This window comes from Tupaia chinensis, unplaced genomic scaffold (assembly GCF_000334495.1).
Source record: "Tupaia chinensis unplaced genomic scaffold, TupChi_1.0 Scaffold145592_1, whole genome shotgun sequence".
In the NCBI taxonomy this organism is placed as follows: domain Eukaryota; kingdom Metazoa; phylum Chordata; class Mammalia; order Scandentia; family Tupaiidae; genus Tupaia; species Tupaia belangeri.
The window spans coordinates 1,895,410-1,907,744 of NW_006205449.1; the positions used below are offsets into that span (position 1 = coordinate 1,895,410).

At 37.0% G+C, this 12,335-nt stretch overlaps 1 protein-coding gene across 1 annotated transcript in view; it reads right to left on the bottom strand.

The window, feature by feature from the left end:
* Positions 1 to 864: 864 nt before the first annotated feature.
* Positions 865 to 12,335, bottom strand: part of CUNH18orf63 (chromosome unknown C18orf63 homolog) — a 40,586-nt gene continuing 29,115 nt past the window's right edge. Inside the window, exons 11-13 of the mRNA XM_027768126.1 lie at positions 2,759 to 3,769; positions 2,419 to 2,508; positions 865 to 1,035 (exon numbers count right to left, since the gene is read on the bottom strand). Coding sequence (XP_027623927.1) covers positions 2,452 to 2,508; positions 2,759 to 3,769 — 1,068 coding nt within the window. The 3' untranslated portion in view covers positions 865 to 1,035; positions 2,419 to 2,451. The remainder of the gene's footprint in view (positions 1,036 to 2,418; positions 2,509 to 2,758; positions 3,770 to 12,335) is intronic.

Here is a 12,335-nt window from a genome sequence, read left to right on the forward strand (position 1 = left end):
TAAAAGCAAAATTTCATGAGCCAATAGAGATATAATAGGTATCTCTAAAATGTAATGCGTGTATGTGTATATATGTGTATGTGTAAGAGTATGTAAATACATACACATATACTCACACGTGCCTTAAAAACATACTGTACCTTATATGTCTGAGACACAGTGGTGTTTATGAGTAAAATTATATGATGTCTTGAATTTGCTTTAAAATATGCCAGCAGGGCCAGCCCTTTAGCACAGTGGTTAAGCCCTGTGTACAAGGATCTGGATTCCACACGGCCAACAGTGGCTCAAACTCCAGTACTACCAGCTTGATAAACATACAATGTGCACATGTATGTGTACCCCAAATTCTGATAGGATGGAAAAACAGAGAAAAAAGGACTTCAGTGTGATCCTGCTTCACTGGAGCATGATTGCTCTCGCTCTCTGATAAGTGCATGCACCCATTGGCAATACAAATTACAGCAGAAAAGTGTGTCGATGTGGAACAGATTAAGCAGAGTGGAAAATTCTATTAACTGGTCGATCTAAGGTACTCAGAGGTTCTTAATACTGTTCTTAATTATTCTTTGTATGGTTTGAAGTTTTTGATAATAAAATAGTACATTAAAATAAATTCAATAATAAAAATAGCAAAGACAAAATAATATTTTCAATGATCAGAACTCCTGTATATATGTAAGATAATTGGATATTTTGCAAAGATCAGTACAGTACTATTGAGTCATCAGAAAAGTCATAACTTATTTTTTCTATGTTTCTCTGTGCAAAAATGCATCATGACTTTTCTGACAACCCAATATTTTTATGACATTGTTGTAATAGTGAAACACTGGTAACAAATTGTCATTCAACTGGGGCCTAGTTAAATATATGCACCCATATATAATAAGACGCTATGCAAACGATAAAAGAAAAAACAGTCAAGTCAAAAAGGAGATCCCACAGCAGCAGGTAGAGCTGGATTCATGTTCTCGGGATGAGTATAAGAGGCACCTGGGATGAGGGTTCATCCAATATTCAGAACAGTCATCTCTGCAAAAAGGAATAACAGGTAGTTTCTTACTTTTTTCTTGAAACTTTATTACTTAAACTTTTTACAGGATTATTTTTAATTTTATATTTGTGGGAAACTATTTTCTGTAACGATATCTTACAATTTTTCTCATTATGTTATTCTTTCTAGCTCATACAATGATTTGTAATTTAAAAAATTGTGTCAGGTCTTTAATAATTCAATGTGGGAAAGTGCTACCCTATTTCTAAAAAAGTGAGATTTGGAATAGATTTTATTTATTTCTAAAAATGCAAGTAATGTTTTAAAATAAAACATTGTTTTTCATCAACCACCCACTGAGTACATTAAATATTAAGCTATCAAAAACTACCTAAAACATACCATTATAACATATATAGGAAAATACTTACATACCTTTTGGTTAATTCAAATCAGGCTGAAAAGTTTCCTAGTTATAGGAAGAAATAGCATTTTTTTTTTTGAGAGGTTTTTGCTACAGGGCGTGTATGCTCGCCAGGAAGACACAGGCAGAGAGACAGAAAGCAAGAAATCACCTGCAGCGGGGATGGCCATGTCACAATCCCTTTTCCTCCAGTCTCCTCTCAGGATCTTGGGCACGCACGTACACGCACCCAGTGTGAGTTTAAGACACCAGGTCCAGGACTCAAACTGCAGTCGACTACATGGGAATCTAGCGACATAGCCATTATACCAACTGCTGGTCCCAGAAATAGCGTTTTGAAGAGAAAAGAAGAAAATGTTTTCTAGTTGGTTCTTAAAGAATTTGAATTGAAAATATTCCAATAGTTCTCTGCAAAAAGTTTTCGTGGCTATTTTAGTAATATGTTTTTTCTTAGACTACAACAGATGGCAAAATGGAATAAAATGTAATTTCCAGATGCATGGTTTTGTGAATTCAGTGCCATGGAGTCGGCATTATCAACTAAACTTCAAGTTTAAATTTAGCCAGTATTGTAGCACTTTTGGGATAAATTTTAACTTAATGATTAACCTTGAGATATCATGTAAGGTATAATATTTTGGGTAAGATTCCCCCAAATTAGGTATCGCAGTAGTTGTCAGAATCTTACATTTTCAGACAGTTTACTGCTGCCACGCCCTTTTCCTAGCCCATAAAGATCCCTAGAACAGAGCAGGAGCTCACTGACAGTGTGACCTCTCTCCACTCCTTCCTCTGTGGGGGCCTTTACTATGTCAAACAGCGACTCTGTACAGTCCTTATTCAAGGGATGTATTCCCACCATTTCCTATTTTCTTACTGACTTTAATATTTCAGGGAATAAAAAATATCTCCTTCTTTGCAAGAGATTGGGGATCCCTAAATTTGGCAATCTCAATTCAGATAAAGAAAAACAAATCAAAAAGTTTCACTTCATTACCTGGTGGACATTTCTTTCTTTCCTGTCTGTGTTCTAAACTTTAGGAATGATGAGAGATTTCTCATGTTTTGATTTATCCAAATCATATATCTGTATCAGAGTGAAAAACAGCATTTTGTTACAAGTTACAAATTAATTATTGCTATCATACGTCAATAGCATTTTGTTATTAATTAACACAACTGTGTAAATATAATTATATAGTTGTGCTAGGATAGATATTCTGTTTCCTAAACATTGTATTTCTAGATGATTTGGGACAAATCATTTCAACCATTATTTAAGTGGTTTTAAATATCTAGCCTGTGAGGACGATCACCAGATTAAACTTTTTGTTTACCTGGTTCCTAGAACTGGATTGCCCATAATGGAGAGTAGTGGAATGATGCTTTTTTGAAGTTTTTGAAGACTCTGGGTGTAGTTTTCTTTTAGTCCTGTGGGTGATTCCATTTACTATCAACTTGTGGTCACTTACATGGACTTCTTCAGTTTGATTTGCTGATTGTTGTTCTAATGGTTGAGGATCTTCCATTTCTGCATCTGATTCAAAAATGTGTGGTTGTCTTTTCAATTTTAGTGATTCATGGCCTTTCCCTAAAATTTGTTTTATACATTTGCTTTTTAAATTTTCTTTTCCACTCACTTGGAAGTCAGCAGTACCTTGTATCACAGCTAAATTGTTACTTGACATCTGAGATATTGAACTAATAGGTAGTTGCTTACTTTCATTTAACCTGACAGTTGATTTTACATTAGAAGAGGGATATTTTGTTATATTTTCATAGGACTCGGTATTTTTTTCTTGCAGAGGTCTGGAACTCTTCTGATTTAAATTTCTAGCCTGCATTTGAATGTTCGATCTTTTTTTAATAGCTGGATTTGAATTCAGTGTGTCATCCTGGATCATACCAGTCTTGAGTGAAAACAATTTAGATTCTGTAACAATATGTTGTTTTCTTTTCGAGTTGCCAAGTGCCAAGCTATTTTTGTTCATCTGTAACATCCTGTTTTTAAAAATTGGCATGTATTTAGGGGTGCCATTACATTGGGAGCTCAGATTTACATGTTGAACTTGAGAATTTCCTCCGTAGGGCTTTAATATTTCCAAATGTTCCTGCCGTACCTTGCAAGACAGAGATTGCCTCCCATCCTGAGCAGAGTCTGGGCTAAGGTGTAGAGCTGAGGCACTGTCTGACTTTGGCTGGCTGAGTGAGAGCGCCACCTTATGGTCTGCTGCCACAGAGCAGTGAACAGCACTTTGAGATAAGGCAGGTTTTATGCAAGTGGTTTCCGTCAGAGGAGCCCTGAATGTTTTTTTAGTTGTCAAATTGGGTGGCTTGACTTTGTTTTCCTGAAAGGATAGAGATTAGGAAAATTTTAAATGCAATAATGTCCTTAATGTAAAATATATATAAATATAATCAAAATAAGAATTAAAAAGTAACACAATGATATATAGAACAGGCAAAAAACCCACAAAATATAAATGAGTCTTCTGGTGGAGATGGGGACATTTCTTATCATTTGTATTCTTCTTTTGAGATCATTTCCTCAAGATATTTTAATATGAAAGTATGTTATAAATTCTATATAAATCAACCATAAAAACTATGTACCTAAGCACTCATTGTTCTCCAAATACGCTCATGCTGGTATCTTGCTCAGAACGTTTCTCTCCTCTCTACACTGATTTAAGTTGTGGCTTCCTCTAAACTCTTAACATCTCACCTCCTCTGAATCCTCCACCAATTAAACTACCACAGAGGGAGTGCTTTTCTCTCAACTCTTCAAGGATTTAGATCAGTTATATACAATTTGTCACACACACACACACACAGTACAAGGTAGTACCCTTATCTTTTAGTGTGTATTTCTCAGTAGATACAGTATCTTTGGAGGTTAAACACCATGGCATCTATTCTTATATTCTTCACAGTTACTTAAAAGCACTTGCTGAAAGAAGTTAAATCAATGGAGGAAGTAGTTATATTTACACTAGGCCTTTATGAATAAGTAGGACTTGATTACTGAGGCACTGGGGGTTAGAACTTTAACATATGAATTTTGGAAGTAAACAAATTAACCCCTAATAAGGTTTGACAAATTCCCCTGGAGAGAGCAAAAAGGGATGCAGTTACTTTTCTTTTTTTTTTTAAGAGATTTTTTGCTATAGGGCGCTTTGAGCTTGCCAGCAAGACAGAAAGCGAGAAATCATCCCCAAGGGGGGATGGCCATGCCGCAATCCCTCTTCCACCATTCTCCTTTCAGGATTTTGGACTCACATGCACACACACCTGGCATGAGTTTTAATTCACTGGGTCTGGGACTTGAACTATGGTTGACTATGTGGAAGTCCACCAATGTAACCATTTCTCCATCTGCTGGTCCCTTATACAACTACTTTTCTGAAGACCCTTGTACAAAAGAACTAACTAAAAATGGTCTGATAAAACTTATACACACTGGACCAGTAGATGGTGTAATGATTGCTTCACTGGACTCCCACATGGCCGACCATGGTTAGAGTTCTGACTCAGAGGCTTGAAACTCATATTGGGTGTGTATGCATGTGTGCCCAAAATCCTGCGAGAAAAATGGAGAAGGGATTGTGGCATGGGCATCCTCCCTGGAGAGTGATTTCTTGCTTTCTGTCTCTGTCTGTCTCTGTCTCTCCAGTGAGTGCCCGCACCCGATAGTAGTAGAAAATACAGCTCAAAAACAACCAAAACAGCACTTAGACACACCATCTTTGTCAAGATACCATATTTAAGTGGAGACTACCAACATCAGACTAATCTAGGTCAAGTGGTGAGAATGCCCACTCCTCTATCTCCCAGCTGTGACTGTGTAACAGACATGGTGAACTGGTGTTCCTTCCTACACTAGAGCCTGAAAATCTAAAATGACTTTTTTTTTTTTTTTTGCAGCTAGAGTTCAGATGTGATTTGTGATTTAGAACCAGCCAATCAGATGCACTCATAAAATATTTGGGAAGATGAAATAAGGTAAAGCCATACTACTGCTATTTCTGGTGAAAAGCTTAATTATGAATGACTTTGATTTTAGGTTGCAGAGGCAGCATAAGCTCATGTTTCCACTCACCCCTCTGTAGGCATCCAGAGCAGACCTTGGGGGATCCATTTATCTTACTACCAACCACAGCCACAGCAGGCAAATGTAGCAATGCACTTCACCACATACTATTGGCCTCACCCTACATAAGTTTTCCCCCGAATATAGATGCTATCATGAGAAGGATTCATAAATTTGATTGAAATTCTACCTCAAGAAGACGGCAGAAGTGACTGAGTCATCTTGAAGTGTCCAGATAGATTTTTTTCTTTTTCTATTTGATAGAAAAAGTTCAAGAACTAAGTTGAAATCAATTATGGAAAAAGTAAAGAGCACTCAGTTTTTGGAAACTTGTATTGCATAAGCTGAAGTAATTAAAAAAATTATTTTTATAAAGCAAAAATAACAGACATTTTTTTTCCACAGAGAAATTTGCATTTCTTTGTTAAACATTCCTTCCCTTTGCTCCCCCCACTCTCCCCCTCCCACTGACTCTCTGCTGTTCACATCCCTTCCTTACAGTTCCTTGTATCTACACTTATCTTCTCTACTACCAGTGTGCAGACCTTCAGTACACACTGAGTGGGGATATTCAGTTAGTATCTTTCAAAGTCTGATTCCCTTTGCTTAATATTAAGTCTTTTACACTCATTCACTTTGGATGAAATGATAGAGTCTCATTGTTTCTTATGGCTGAGTAATATTCCATAATGTAAATGTGTTACAATTTTTCAATCTAGTCATCAGTTTTTGGACACTTTGGCTGATTCCATGTCGTATTAATTGTGAATAATGTTATGATAAACATGGATGTAAAAGTGTTTTTACAAGTGAGTATTTTTTTATCCTTTGGGTAAATACTAAGGAATGGGGTTACTAGGTCATATGCTAATTCTCTTTGCAGGTTTTTGAGGAAACTCCATTTTCACAGAGGTTGTACTAATTTATGTTCCCACTAACAGTGTAAGAGGGTTCCCTTTTTACCATGGCTTCACCAGCACTTGTTGTTCATATGCATTTTGGCCATTTATAAGTCTTCCCTGGAGAGCTGTCTGTTAAGTTTATGTCCTTTATGAATAAGTAGGACTTGATTACTGAGGCACTGGGGGTTAGAACTTTAACATATGAATTTTGGAAGTAAACAAATTAACCCCTAATAAGGTTTGACAAATTCCCCTGGAGAGAGCAAAAAGGGATGCAGTTACTTTTCTTTTTTTTTTTAAGAGATTTTTTGCTATAGGGCGCTTTGAGCTTGCCAGCAAGACAGAAAGCGAGAAATCATCCCCAAGGGGGGATGGCCATGCCGCAATCCCTCTTCCACCATTCTCCTTTCAGGATTTTGGACTCACATGCACACACACCTGGCATGAGTTTTAATTCACTGGGTCTGGGACTTGAACTATGGTTGACTATGTGGAAGTCCACCAATGTAACCATTTCTCCATCTGCTGGTCCCTTATACAACTACTTTTCTGAAGACCCTTGTACAAAAGAACTAACTAAAAATGGTCTGATAAAACTTATACACACTGGACCAGTAGATGGTGTAATGATTGCTTCACTGGACTCCCACATGGCCGACCATGGTTAGAGTTCTGACTCAGAGGCTTGAAACTCATATTGGGTGTGTATGCATGTGTGCCCAAAATCCTGCGAGAAAAATGGAGAAGGGATTGTGGCATGGGCATCCTCCCTGGAGAGTGATTTCTTGCTTTCTGTCTCTGTCTGTCTCTGTCTCTCCAGTGAGTGCCCGCACCCGATAGTAGTAGAAAATACAGCTCAAAAACAACCAAAACAGCACTTAGACACACCATCTTTGTCAAGATACTATATTTAAGTGGAGACTACCAACATCAGACTAATCTAGGTCAAGTGGTGAGAATGCCCACTCCTCTATCTCCCAGCTGTGACTGTGTAACAGACATGGTGAACTGGTGTTCCTTCCTACACTAGAGCCTGAAAATCTAAAATGACTTTTTTTTTTTTTTTTGCAGCTAGAGTTCAGATGTGATTTGTGATTTAGAACCAGCCAATCAGATGCACTCATAAAATATTTGGGAAGATGAAATAAGGTAAAGCCATACTACTGCTATTTCTGGTGAAAAGCTTAATTATGAATGACTTTGATTTTAGGTTGCAGAGGCAGCATAAGCTCATGTTTCCACTCACCCCTCTGTAGGCATCCAGAGCAGACCTTGGGGGATCCATTTATCTTACTACCAACCACAGCCACAGCAGGCAAATGTAGCAATGCACTTCACCACATACTATTGGCCTCACCCTACATAAGTTTTCCCCCGAATATAGATGCTATCATGAGAAGGATTCATAAATTTGATTGAAATTCTACCTCAAGAAGACGGCAGAAGTGACTGAGTCATCTTGAAGTGTCCAGATAGATTTTTTTCTTTTTCTATTTGATAGAAAAAGTTCAAGAACTAAGTTGAAATCAATTATGGAAAAAGTAAAGAGCACTCAGTTTTTGGAAACTTGTATTGCATAAGCTGAAGTAATTAAAAAAATTGTTTTTATAAAGCAAAAATAACAGACATTTTTTTTCCACAGAGAAATTTGCATTTCTTTGTTAAACATTCCTTCCCTTTGCTCCCCCCACTCTCCCCCTCCCACTGACTCTCTGCTGTTCACATCCCTTCCTTACAGTTCCTTGTATCTACACTTATCTTCTCTACTACCAGTGTGCAGACCTTCAGTACACACTGAGTGGGGATATTCAGTTAGTATCTTTCAAAGTCTGATTCCCTTTGCTTAATATTAAGTCTTTTACACTCATTCACTTTGGATGAAATGATAGAGTCTCATTGTTTCTTATGGCTGAGTAATATTCCATAATGTAAATGTGTTACAATTTTTCAATCCAGTCATCAGTTTTTGGACACTTTGGCTGATTCCATGTCGTATTAATTGTGAATAATGTTATGATAAACATGGATGTAAAAGTGTTTTTACAAGTGAGTATTTTTTTATCCTTTGGGTAAATACTAAGGAATGGGGTTACTAGGTCATATGCTAATTCTCTTTGCAGGTTTTTGAGGAAACTCCATTTTCACAGAGGTTGTACTAATTTATGTTCCCACTAACAGTGTAAGAGGGTTCCCTTTTTACCATGGCTTCACCAGCACTTGTTGTTCATATGCATTTTGGCCATTTATAAGTCTTCCCTGGAGAGCTGTCTGTTAAGTTTATGTGTACATTTTAAAATTGGATTATTGACTTTTTTTTTATGAGTCAGCTACTTGTGTTCCCTATATATTCTGGTTGTCAATTTCTTGTCTGAGGAATAACACGTAAATATGTTCTCCCATTCTGAGGGTTGTCTTTTCACTCTGTTTCCTTTGCTGTGAAGCTTTTTTTAGCTTGATGTAATTTCACTGTTTATTTGGGGGATTATTGCCTGTGTTTTAGGGGTCTTATTTAAGAAATCTTTGCCTATTCCAATATCTTTAAGAGTTTCCCTTAAGTTTTCTACCAGTATTGTCTTTCAGTTTGAGGACTTATATTTACATCATTGATCCATTTTGAGTTGACTCTTGTTAATGCTGAGAAATAGGGGTCCAGGTTCATTTTTCTGCCAGTGGATATCCAGTTCTTCCAGCACCATTTGCTGAAAAGGCTTTCTTTTCTCCACTTTATCTTGTACCCTTTGTCAAGGACCAATTGACTGTATGATTTGGGGTTTAGTTCTGGATTCTCTATGCTGTTCCATTGGTTTATGTGTTTTTGTGCCAGTACCATGCTATTTTGATTATCGCCGCTTTATAATATACTTTAAAGTTGGGTATGAGATGCCACCTACTTTATTCTATTTGCACAGTATTGCCTTGGCAATACAGGATCTTTTATGATTCTAGACAAACTTTATAATGGGTTTTTCTACTTTTATGAAGAATGTCACCAGCATTTTGGCATCACACTTGTATAAAGAAAAAAACAGATGTCAAAAATTTGGAATCACACTGAATTTTAAATGAATTTGGGTAGAATAAACATTTTGATTATATTTGATTCTTTTGATCCAAGAACATGGGATATCTTTCCATTTTTTTGTATTATACTCAATTTCTTTTCTTTTCTTTTTTTTTGGAGAGGGTTTTGCTATAGGATGCATGTGCTCACCAGAAAGACAGAGACAGACAGAGAGACAGAAAGTAAAAAATCACCCCCATGGGGGATGGTCACATCACGATACCTTCTCCTCCATTCTCCTCTTGGGATCTTGGGCATGCATGCACACGCTCCCGGTGTGAGTTTAAGCCACCACCAAGTCCAGGACTCAAACTACAATAGACTACATGGGAATCCAGCGACATAGCCATTACACCAACTGCTGGTCCCTCAATTTCTTTTTTCAGTTTTCATAGTTTTCCTTTTAGAGGTCTTTCACCTCTTTGGTTAGGTTTATTCCTAAGTATTTTATTAGTTTTGTGAATGTTGTAAATGCAATTACTTTCTTCAAACCTGTCTCAGTCTGCTTATTGTTGGTGTATAAAAATGCTATAGCTTTTTGTAAATTGATTTTGTATCCTGCTACATCACTGATTTCATTTATTACTTCTGAAAGATTTTTTTGTGGATTCATTTGGATTTTCTTGTATGTAATCATATCATATGCAAATAGGGACTGTTTAATTTCTTCTTTTCCTATCCAAATGCTTTTTATTTTGCTTCCTTATCTGATTGCATTGGTTAGGACTTCCAGCACTATGTAGAAAAGGAGTAGAGAAAGTAGGCAGCCTTGTTTTGTTACAGATTTTAGTGGGAAAGTTTTCGTTTTCTCCATTCAATCTGTAGTAACTTTTAAATGGCATGCCTGCTGGTTGAGATTCCAAAAGAAACATTCATAGGCAGAGGCATATAAGAATAAATTATTCTCATGTAAAACTTTTCTAGAATATGTGTATGTGTCTGAAATAGGTTTATAGTCACACCCTGTTTCTTCTATATCTGTCTCTCAGAAATATACATCTGATGAAAATTATTTCCAGGAGCTCATTTTTACCCCCAGCATGTCAATATATTATTTACTCATTCTTTCAATTTTTACAATATAGTAAATAGCCCAAAGGGAAAACTTCTAGGTTTGTATTCAGAATTTATAAGAATACTATGAAAAGGGCCCATACAAATAGCAGATGAGATCATAAATAATTCACAGAATTTAAATATGCTTAAATGGCCCACAAACTAAACCTTCATAAACTTACAAGCCAAAAAAAAAAGCATATGCTTTGGTATATTGTTAGGATTATTCTGTTAAGTATCCTTAGCAAATGTAACTTGGTCGACTCCTTTTTTTGGGGGGGGTGGGGTGGGGGGAGGTTTTTGCTATAGGGCGCATGTGCTCGCCAGACAGACAGAGACAGAGAGACAGAAAGCGAGAAATCACCCCCCAGGGGGGATGGCCACGCTGCAATCCCTTCTCCTCCATTCTCCTCTCAGCATCTTGGGCACGCACACACATGTGCCTGGCATGAGTTTTAAGCCACTGGGTCCGGGACTTGAACCACGGTCGACCACATGGGAGTCCAGCGACATAGCCATTACGCTAACTGCTGGTCCCGCTGACTTCTAATTTCTAGAATTCACATATAATTTATGTAAACTTTGTGCATTAACTTATAGAGGAAGGCCAAAAGCTTTAACCTATATTTAGTATGAATGTATATATAACTCATGGAGGCCTAGCATTACAGAAATGATTAAATGAAACTGGAGAAGTGACAAACATGATTGATCCCATGTGCTCTCTCTCTATTACAATCTGGTTTTGTGCATTGTACCGTCTCAGTGTTTCTTTCTTAAAATTGATCTAGATTTTGGTTAAGCTTAGAGCTAACCACAAGTTTATAGGAAATATGGGGTTCAGAAGAATAAGCTAACTTTAAATGACATTGCACAACAAAGAAGCAGTCACATCCAGAACTGGGGACATTCTTCACATCAATTATCTGTTTGTTTGTTTGTTTGTTTTTCCCTATCAAATAATTAGAAAAAGAATAAGTAGGGAGAGAGTATGGAATGCTACAAAATAAAAAGACTTAAGAGCTAGAACAATGAAATGAAACTATGTAGACCTTTATTTGTATTCTAATTTAAACAAAATTACTATAAATAAATCTTTGAGAAAATAAGGAATTGCAGGATGAATCTGTATTTGATGATATTAAAGAACTATTGTGAATTCTTTTAAGTGAAATCATAACATGATTAAAATGGAAACACCTACTACAGGTGAAATAATATCCTATCTGGGATTTGTTATAAAATGCTCCAGTTTACCCTTCTAAGTAGTCTGATCAATTTAGTTTTCATTTTTTAAACTTCTCACTTTTAATAATGAATGAATCTTAGAGCTAGAAATAACACCTAACATTTACTAAGAGCTCATTAAGTATAAGGAACAGTTGTAAATATCATCTCATTTAATCCTAAAAAATGGCTCCCGTGAAGTTAAGTACTGCAAAGGACATGATCACCTTCAAGGAAATACTTACTGCCCTTGCAGCTGAGTACTGTCAGCAGACACCCTCTCAGGGGTTGCCTCAGTTACAGAGAGCTGGGACCAGCAGTTAGCATAATGGCTATGTTGCTGGACTCCCATGTAGTCGACCGCGGTTCGAGTCCCGGACCCAGCAGGTTAAACTCATGCCGGGCGCGTGTGCGTGCGTGCTCAAGATCCCAAGAGGAGAAGAGATTGCGGCATGGCCATCCCCCCCGGGGATGATTTCTCACTTTCTGTCTCTCTGTCTCTCTCTGTCTGTCTGTCTGGCGAGCATACGTGCCTTATAGCAAAAACCTTTCCAAAAAAAAAAAAGAGCTGGAGGAGG